The sequence below is a fragment of the Perca flavescens genome, chromosome 9 (assembly GCF_004354835.1).
Source record: "Perca flavescens isolate YP-PL-M2 chromosome 9, PFLA_1.0, whole genome shotgun sequence".
Lineage (NCBI taxonomy): Eukaryota > Metazoa > Chordata > Actinopteri > Perciformes > Percidae > Perca > Perca flavescens.
Genome location: NC_041339.1, coordinates 21,059,154 through 21,067,379, shown reverse-complemented (window position 1 = coordinate 21,067,379; position 8,226 = coordinate 21,059,154). Strand labels below are relative to the sequence as shown.

At 45.0% G+C, this 8,226-nt stretch overlaps 1 protein-coding gene and 1 long non-coding RNA gene across 2 annotated transcripts; both read left to right on the top strand.

The window, feature by feature from the left end:
• Positions 1 to 3,259: 3,259 nt before the first annotated feature.
• Positions 3,260 to 3,883, top strand: LOC114560952 (uncharacterized). The gene is made up of 3 exons (XR_003693287.1): positions 3,260 to 3,324; positions 3,649 to 3,694; positions 3,808 to 3,883. It is a non-coding gene; the product is annotated as an uncharacterized LOC114560952 (long non-coding RNA).
• Positions 3,884 to 3,974: 91 nt separating this feature from the next.
• LOC114561659 (uncharacterized) lies at positions 3,975 to 5,892 on the top strand. The gene is made up of 7 exons (XM_028587728.1): positions 3,975 to 4,059; positions 4,167 to 4,329; positions 4,400 to 4,510; positions 4,617 to 4,748; positions 4,829 to 4,939; positions 5,044 to 5,157; positions 5,290 to 5,892. The coding sequence occupies exons 2-7, from the start codon at positions 4,261 to 4,263 to the stop codon at positions 5,890 to 5,892; spliced, it is 1,140 nt and encodes a 379-aa protein (XP_028443529.1). The 5' UTR covers positions 3,975 to 4,059; positions 4,167 to 4,260.
• The last annotated feature ends 2,334 nt before the right edge of the window (positions 5,893 to 8,226 follow it).

Genomic DNA, 8,226 nt, shown 5'->3' with positions numbered 1-8,226 from the left:
GGACTCCATTGTTCTGCTGGGGGACTTCAACGCACACGGGCAATGATGGAGACACCTGGAGGCGTGATTGGGAGGAACGGCCTCCCCTGATCTAAACCAGAGTGGTTGTTTGTTGTGCTAGTCATGGATTGTCTATAACGAACACCATGTTCGAACATAGGGATGCTCATAAGTGTACCTGGTACCAGAGCACCCTAGGCCGAAGGTCAATGATCGATTTCATAATCGTGTCATCTGATCTGAGGCCGTATGTTTTGGACACTCGGGTGAAGAGAGGGGCAGAGCTGTCAACCGATCACCATCTGGTGGTGAGTTGGGTCAGGGGGAAGACTCTGGACAGACCTGGTAAGCCCAAACGTGTAGTGCGGGTAAATTGGGAACGTCTGGAGGAGGCCCCTGTCCAACAGACTTTCAACTCACACCTCCGGCGGAGCTTTTCGTGCATCCCTGTGGAGGCTGGGGGCATTGAACCCGAGTGGACAATGTTCAAAGTTTCCATTGCTGAAGCTGCGGTGAGGAGCTGTGGGCTTAGGGTCTTAGGTGCCTCAAGGGGCGGTAACCCACGAACACCGTGGTGGACACCGGTGGTCAGGGAAGCCGTCCGACTGAAGAAGGAGTCTTTCCGGGATATGTTATCCCGGAGGACTCGGAGGCAGTTGCAGGGTACCGAAGGGGCCGGCGGGCTGCAGCCTCTGCCGTGAAAGAGGCAAAGCAGCGGGTGTGGGAGAAGTTTGGAGAAGACATGGAGAAGGACTTTCGGTCGGCACCAAAGTGCTTCTGGAAAACTGTTCGCCACCTCAGGAGGGGAAGGGGGAACCATCCAAGCTGTGTACAGTAAGGATGGGACACTGTTGACCTCAACTGAGGAGGTAATAGGGCGGTGGAAGGAGCACTTTGAGGAACTCCTGAATCCGACTAATACGCCCTCTATGTTAGAGGCAGAGCTGGAGGATAATGGGGATTGTCGCCGATTTCCCAGGCGGAAGTCACTGATGTAGTCAAACAACTACACAGTGGCAAAGCCCCGGGATTGATGAGATCCGTCCCAGAAATGCTCAAGGCTCTGGGTGTGGAGGGGCTGTCCTGGTTGACACGCCTCTTCAACATTGCGTGGAAGTCTGGGACGGTGCCAAAGGAGTGGCAGACTGGGGTGGTGGTTCCCCTTTTTTAAGGGGGACCAGAGGGTGTGTGCCAATTATAGGGGTATCACACTTCTCAGCCTACCTGGTAAAGTCTACTCCAAGGTGCTGGAAAGGAGGGTTCGGCCGATAGTCGAACCTTGGGTTGAGGAGGAACAATGCGGATTCCGTCCTGGTCGTGGAACAACGGACCAGCTCTTCACTCGCAAGGATCCTGGAGGGAGCCTGGGAGTATGCCCAACCGGGTCTACATGTGTTTTGTGGATTTGGAGAAGGCGTATGACCGGGTCCCCCGGGAGATACTGTGGGAGGTGCTGCGGGAGTATGGGGTGAGGGGGTCTCTACTCAGGGCCATCCAATCTCTGTATGACCAAAGTGAGAGCTGTGTCCGGGTTCTCGGTAGTAAGTCGGACTCGTTTCAGGTGAGGGTTCGGGATCCCCCAGTCGGAGCTGGTTAATGTTGCTCGGGAAAGGGAAGTTTGGGGTCCCCTGCTGGAGCTGCTCCCCCCGCGACCCGACACCGGATAAGCGGACGAAGATGGATGGATGGATGGATGGACCTCTCTCTCTCTCTGTGCACCGAGCTCCTCACCGCGATCTTCAAAGAGCGGTGACGCCGTTCAATCGAGTATTGATTGGTAAGTAGGCGGTGCTTTTACACCGGTTGATCTCTAATCTCCAACATAACCTGCTCCCGAGCAGGTTAGGTGTTCAGCATAAGTTACCATGGCGATTTAACCCCGTAACAAGTGAGCCATCGTTGTGATACACAAAACCCTGGGTTAAACCTTAAGTTACCTCGTTAACGCCAAATCTTGCTTTGTAGTACAGGCCTCTGATGATGGCGGTAAAGGAAAGATCAAGGGATCAAAGTTTTACAATTCATCTATTCATTCGACCATGAATGGGTGTACCAAATGCCACAGCAATCCATCCAATAGTTGTTTACATATTTTAATAAAAACACAAAATGTTATCATCATTGTGGTGCAAGAGGAAAAGTTGGGAGATCACCAAAGTCAGTAGGATTAATCCACTGGGGAAAATGACTCTCTGTTGTAAATTTCATGGCAATCTCTTGACAGTTGGTAAGATATTTAAGTCTGGACCACCGAAGTGGTGGACCGACAGTCATGCCACCTACATGGTTCAAAAACATGATTAAAATAACTTTTAAAAGAGAACTACATAATGTACACCTGTCAAAAAATACTTCAAGTGAGTAGTATAAAGGTGGTGGGTTTGCGCGTGCATGTGTGACGTCATCACACGCACGCGCAAACCCACCCTGTAATCTGGTCATATGAGCGTGCATGTAACGTCGCGGGTGCCCGTTGGTACTCGCGATCGCCATCTAGTGGCCGAATGTGGTATTGCATCTAATCGTTGCTGGTACTCGCGGGCTCCATCTAGTGGCCGAATATGGTAGTGCATCTAATCGTCGAAGTTGCGCGCGCATACCGCGAACGTAATGACGTCGCTGTCGAACGTTGTCACACCGCGGACGCCATCTAGTGGCCGAATGTGGTATTGCATCTAATCGTTGCTGGTACTCGAGGGCGCCATCTAGTGGCCGAATATGGTAGTGCATCTAATCGTCGAAACTGCGCACGCATCTAGCGGATGTGATGACGTCGCGGTCGAATGTCGGCACACCGCGAGTGCCATCTAGCGCCCGAATATGGGAGCGCATACCCGTCGTCGATGCTGTGTGCGCATCTAGCGGATGTGATGACGCAGCGGTCGAATGTCGGCACACCCTCTATAGCCATCTAGTGGTCGAATATGGGAGCGCATCTCGCGAACGTGGTGACGTATGTAGTGCGGGCGGCCGCTTCACCACTACAGGGGTCTGGTGCACTTGAGCGGAGGCGGATTCTCACAGATTTCATAGTGCCTGTAGCACCCTTTTTACCACGTTGCGTTTTTCCGCAACAAAAGGCCATCTGGAGTTTGTCTTATGTTTTGGTGAAAAACAGCTAGGGATCGTTTCTCAGCAGTGCCCTCTTTAGCCTTTTGTTTACTGCTATTTAGCTCTTTTTTTTTTTTTGTTTTTTTTTTAGCTAGTCTGGTAACTAGCTTGTTTCCACGTTTTTTCCACATCAAAAAGCCCTCTGAGTTTCACTTTTTAATTCTTCTTGGTGCAAGCAACGCAGATTAGTTTTTTCATCGCTACCTACAAGTGGTAAGTAAAGCTTGTGTTTAAGAATGTTCAAAGCTATTTAATTCATTCAGTCATTCATGAATTAGCTAAAACTTTGATCGTGTGTTCGTAATGCTGGTGGGTTGTACCACATGACGCTAGTGTTAAAAAAAAAAAGAAAAGTCGTGTTAGACCAGTAGCTAGCTTGTAAATGTGGGGTCTTTTGTTGTGAGTGTTAAATCGTCATAAAGGGGTTTGGTTTGTGGTGTTTAAAACCCCTTGTTTCAAGACGGGGTCTGCTCACTTTTTTACCTGCATTTTGTAGCTACGTGGCTAGCTAAAACTTCCCTCGTTTTCTCAACAAAGTCCTCTGAAGAAAGAGGATTCGGTTCTACAGCAATGGCTGCATTTGGTGAGTATATTTAAAAAAAAAAAAAAAAAAAAAAAGCTTATTGTAAGGTATTTAATTCATTCAGACATTTGTGACTTAAAAACGTTTTTTTTTTTTTGTGTGTTATAATGTAGTTTGCATCATTAGGTGATCGTGCAAAGAGCTGGGATAACGTGGCTGTGTTAGTTGACGAAACTATTAAACCACAAGGTAAAAAACTTATAAATATATTATACACTACAGCATTAATTGATTTAGTACTGTGTTTTCATTCATTTTGTTTTTGTTTTTAAAAAAGCTCTGTGTAGCCCATTCCTACAGACCCCAACACGCCAGAACATTAAACCAAAGGCCACTCTAATAAGGAATAAGAACACAGCAAACAGGTATTTACGGTTTATTTATCTCTTTCAGTATGTAATATTTATTACTGTTTAATTTATCACTGTGTTTGTAGCCATCTAATATATATATATATATATTCTTTGTCTAGACAATCAGCCCCTGAACAAAGGATCCGCAAGGGCGAGGGCTACTCGCTCTCCCATGTGGCTGAAATCAATCCTGTTGAAAGACCATGTGCTTCGATGCCCCTCTCTGTGAAAGCTGCTACGCCTAACGTTCGCCAACGTAAGCCTAAGAAGCAATTTATTGAGGTGAGTTTAAAAGGAAAGCAGTAAAATAGCGTGTTGTATTTAAAAAAAAAAAATCTAATGCTAATTCCAGCCTGTGAAGCCATACACGACCGGTCTCCCGCCCAAAAGTAGCACCCCTTCCTTTGTTCCGGTCTCGTCTTACCCGGCCACTGTATCTTATGATAGTAACACAGCAGCTGAGGTGAGAAAACCTTTTAGCTAACAACAGAATATATTTACATAGTGTTGTAAAAGCTTTTTAAATAAAATGTATATATTTTTAAAAAGGCTTTTTTCCTTTGTTTTAGCAACTAAAGGCGACGGAAGACTTAGTTACATTGTATTTGACGCCTGAGGACGATTTCACACAGTCACCCCCGTGGAGCAGATACGTATGTCCACACAAGCCTAAGAAGAGATCTAGGAAGAGATCTATTGATGTGAGTTTAAAAGGAAAACAGTAAAATAGCGTGTTGTATTTAAAAAAAAAGATTATTTTCTAATCTAATGCTGATTTCAGCCTGTGAAGCCATACACGGTCTGTTTCCCGCCCAAAAGAAGAAGCCATTCCTTTGTTCCAGACACGCCTTACCCAGACACTGTATCGGGTGTTCCTAACACCACTGCAGAGGTGAGAAACGCATTTGTAGCTAGCAGAATATATTTACATTGTGTTATAAAAGATTTTTAAATAAAATGTATATATTGTTAAAAAGGCTTTTTCCTTTGTTTTAGCAGCTAACGGCAAGCAAAGACTTGGAGTCCTTGCATCGGTCGTCGTCTAGTACACCAACGCCCTACCAGCCACCAAGTGTCACCATTGAGAGGGAACAAAAGACATCTGATGAGGTGTGTGTGTGTGTGTGTACTTGTGTGTGTGCTTGTGTGTGCTTGTGTGTGTGTGTGTGTGCTTGTGTGTGCTTGTGTGTGTGTGCTTGTGTGTGTCTTTATTTAACCAAAAATATTTTGTTATACCTCTAGACAATCCATGCCATAGAAGTAGGCGAAGTATCCGAAGACACCGGACTAACAGCGACAGCCCCTACATCACGCCAAACAAATCGTGAAGCTACAGGCGAAGGGTCTGAAGACACAGAGCTAACAGCACCCGTCCCTACATCACGTCAGACAAATCGGGGAGCTACGGGAGAAGAGTCTGAAGACACTGGACTAACAGCAACACAGCTTACACCCCACCAACCGTGTCAGGCTGCTTTGCAGGAGGCCCCTGAATATAATGTAGGTGAATACCTCTTTAACTGTATCTATAGCACCGAGGAAGGCACCGATTATGTCAGCTGTATACCACACACCTCTGTTATAACTGTGGCAGATAAAAAGTGTAACAGCGCTAATACCGCCATAACCACTCCTGTAAATGTATTAGAGGTTAACGTTCCATTCCTTGATAAGCAAGCAGTACCTAATTATATTACTAACAATCGGTTTGAACAAGGTGGGGCACTAGGAGGTCCTGAGCAGTTAACATTACTTCAGAGTGCAGAGTTTTTTGAGTATTGCGTTAACACATCCCTCAACAACCTGCAGTCGCTGACCCTTATAAACAAATACAATCAGAATTAGCCGAATTACGAAAACAAAACAATGGTCTTATGAATAAATTAGATGTCTTGCAAACAGCTAACACACAATTGACCGGTTTGGTCACAGACTTTGGAACTGCGCTAGCCATTCAGGCCAGAGCTAACACGCATTTGGTTGATATGGTCACAGGCTTTGGCACAGCTATTGCCTCTCATGTCAACTCTCTCAATTCAATGCTTGATCCTATGATAGTATGCCTTAAAAACACAATGAATATGACCCCGCAGTAAAAAAAAAAGTGTTAAAACAGTCTATAGTTTGTGCAAAATAAAAAAGAAATAAAAAAAAAAAAAAAAAAATGTCATCCCCACCCAAAAACAAAAAATCTGAACCCCTAGGGGAGTGTGATGCTCGTATTGATGAGGAACTAGAATGGCCGTGCAAGGACGATTACACAAGAGCAGTAAACAATCCTCAGGATTTTGCACGATTGTGTGCAATGCATGCAAAAATATTCGAAGCATGGGCCCGATCTATGCCTCGCGCTAGACCTAGTGAAAGCAACAGTGAGAAAACACACACATCAGATAGACCTGCTCCTGCGCAGTTGTCACATAATGGTCCTTCAAGCGTATATTCCAGCAATACACATGCCAATACAGACTCTACACAATCATCAAATACAGACCCCACAGGCATAGATCAGAGTAATAAGAGACCATCATGTTTTCCGAGTGTTCAGCCCTCAAAACGATCTTGTACAGATGAGCAGACTGGTCCCCAACCGTCCACAAGCGCTTATAGACCCCTCCATCACCCTCAGAAAATCCTCAGGGTAGTGTGCAGTGTGGTGCGGGCGGGTTTCTAAGGTAACATCTGAAATAGCATCCAGACAGATACCCCTTTTTAATGCTGCTGAATTTCGTCAAGATGTTGACTTGCGAAATATTGATTTGACGGATATTGGTAGTGTTCCTGAAAGGGTGTATAGCACCCTAACAGGTTTAATAGAGAGGGCGTTGGGTAATGCAACACAGGACAGTGTTTTAAATGTTGAGTTAAGGGGTCCCGCCAGAGATGTCCCTATCCAAACAATGTTGAATTCAAGCGATGGCTATAACACAGACACATTTCTGGAGCAAGTAGCACAGGCGATGCAGAGTAACGATAATTCACTGACCGAAGACTCTTTAGAATTAATTGTGACAATAGCGCCGCAATATGTCGGGAGGGAATGGTGGGGGACGTCGAAAACTAGGAAGCATTGGTTACGATCAAATATTGTCAGAAAAAGGTAATGCTTTGTATAATCCCAAGAATAACGCTGGTAACGACAATCTCTGCTTTCTCTCTGCCTGGCACATTATGTAAACAGCAGATTGTCGCATGATGAGAAGATGAATTATGCCAAGCAGCTGCATAGTGATTTGGGTTTTGACTACACACATAAAGTTTCGTTCTCTGATGTTGACAGATTTCAGAAACATTTGAAAATGAAAATTGTGATATTCCATCATGTAGCTGGATGTAAAAACCCACAATCTTCAAAACGCACGACAAACCCGATGTGAAAACAGCGTGGTTGTATTTGCATGACGAGCATTATTATCTCATCGTAAATAAAACGGCTTTTTTGGGGGCGCCTTACGTTTTGAGGGGTGTTACAAGACCTACCAGAACCCTCTGGGGCACCGTTGTAGTTGGGATTGTAATGTGTGTTACACTGCTTGTATACCTGACAAGACCATTAAATGCAGAGACTGTAGACGACATGCAAATCGCAACAGTGTTTTGAAAACCATAAAAACCCGATGGGAAACACGGGCTTATACCGTGCAATACAAACAAATATTACGTAGTCCTGTCACGCGCAACATATCGTGTGTCGAAAAATCCACACAGCTGTAAAAAACCTAAATGCCTACATTGTAGAGAGCCTTTAGGTGCTACTAAGCACTCTTGCTATATACAACCCGTAGAACGCAAAGAAAGTAGTGATAAGTATCTCTTTTACGATTTCGAAACACGTTATCAATGTGGTCGTCATGAAGCTAATTTTGTATGCATTATGGATATGGACGGGCAAAAAAACTGCTACGAAACAACAAATTGCGTCGCATCATTCATTCAGAACTACAGACAGGAGAAATACAAAGGCTATACTTTTATAGCACACAATGCTTCAGGTTTTGACAGTTATATAGTTTTAGAGTATCTGGTGAGTCAGAAACTTTGTCCAACTATTACTATGCGCGGTTCAAGGGTGCTTCTGATGATCGATTCTACTTTCAATCAGCGTTGGATCGATTCGCTCAGTTTTATCCCTATGGCTCTGTCTAAAACTCCGCAGCAATGGGGTTCTCTGATCTTCTC

Bases quoted from the DNA above. Each gene is read 5' to 3' on its own strand.
- LOC114561659 (XM_028587728.1), top strand. From the start codon at position 4,261: ATGCCCCTCTCTGTGAAAGCTGCTACGCCTAACGTTCGCCAACGTAAG. The intron at 4,749-4,828 runs GTGAGTTTAAAA...TGCTGATTTCAG, and splicing joins CTAGGAAGAGATCTATTGAT to CCTGTGAAGCCATACACGGT. The intron at 5,158-5,289 runs GTGTGTGTGTGT...TTATACCTCTAG, and splicing joins AACAAAAGACATCTGATGAG to ACAATCCATGCCATAGAAGT.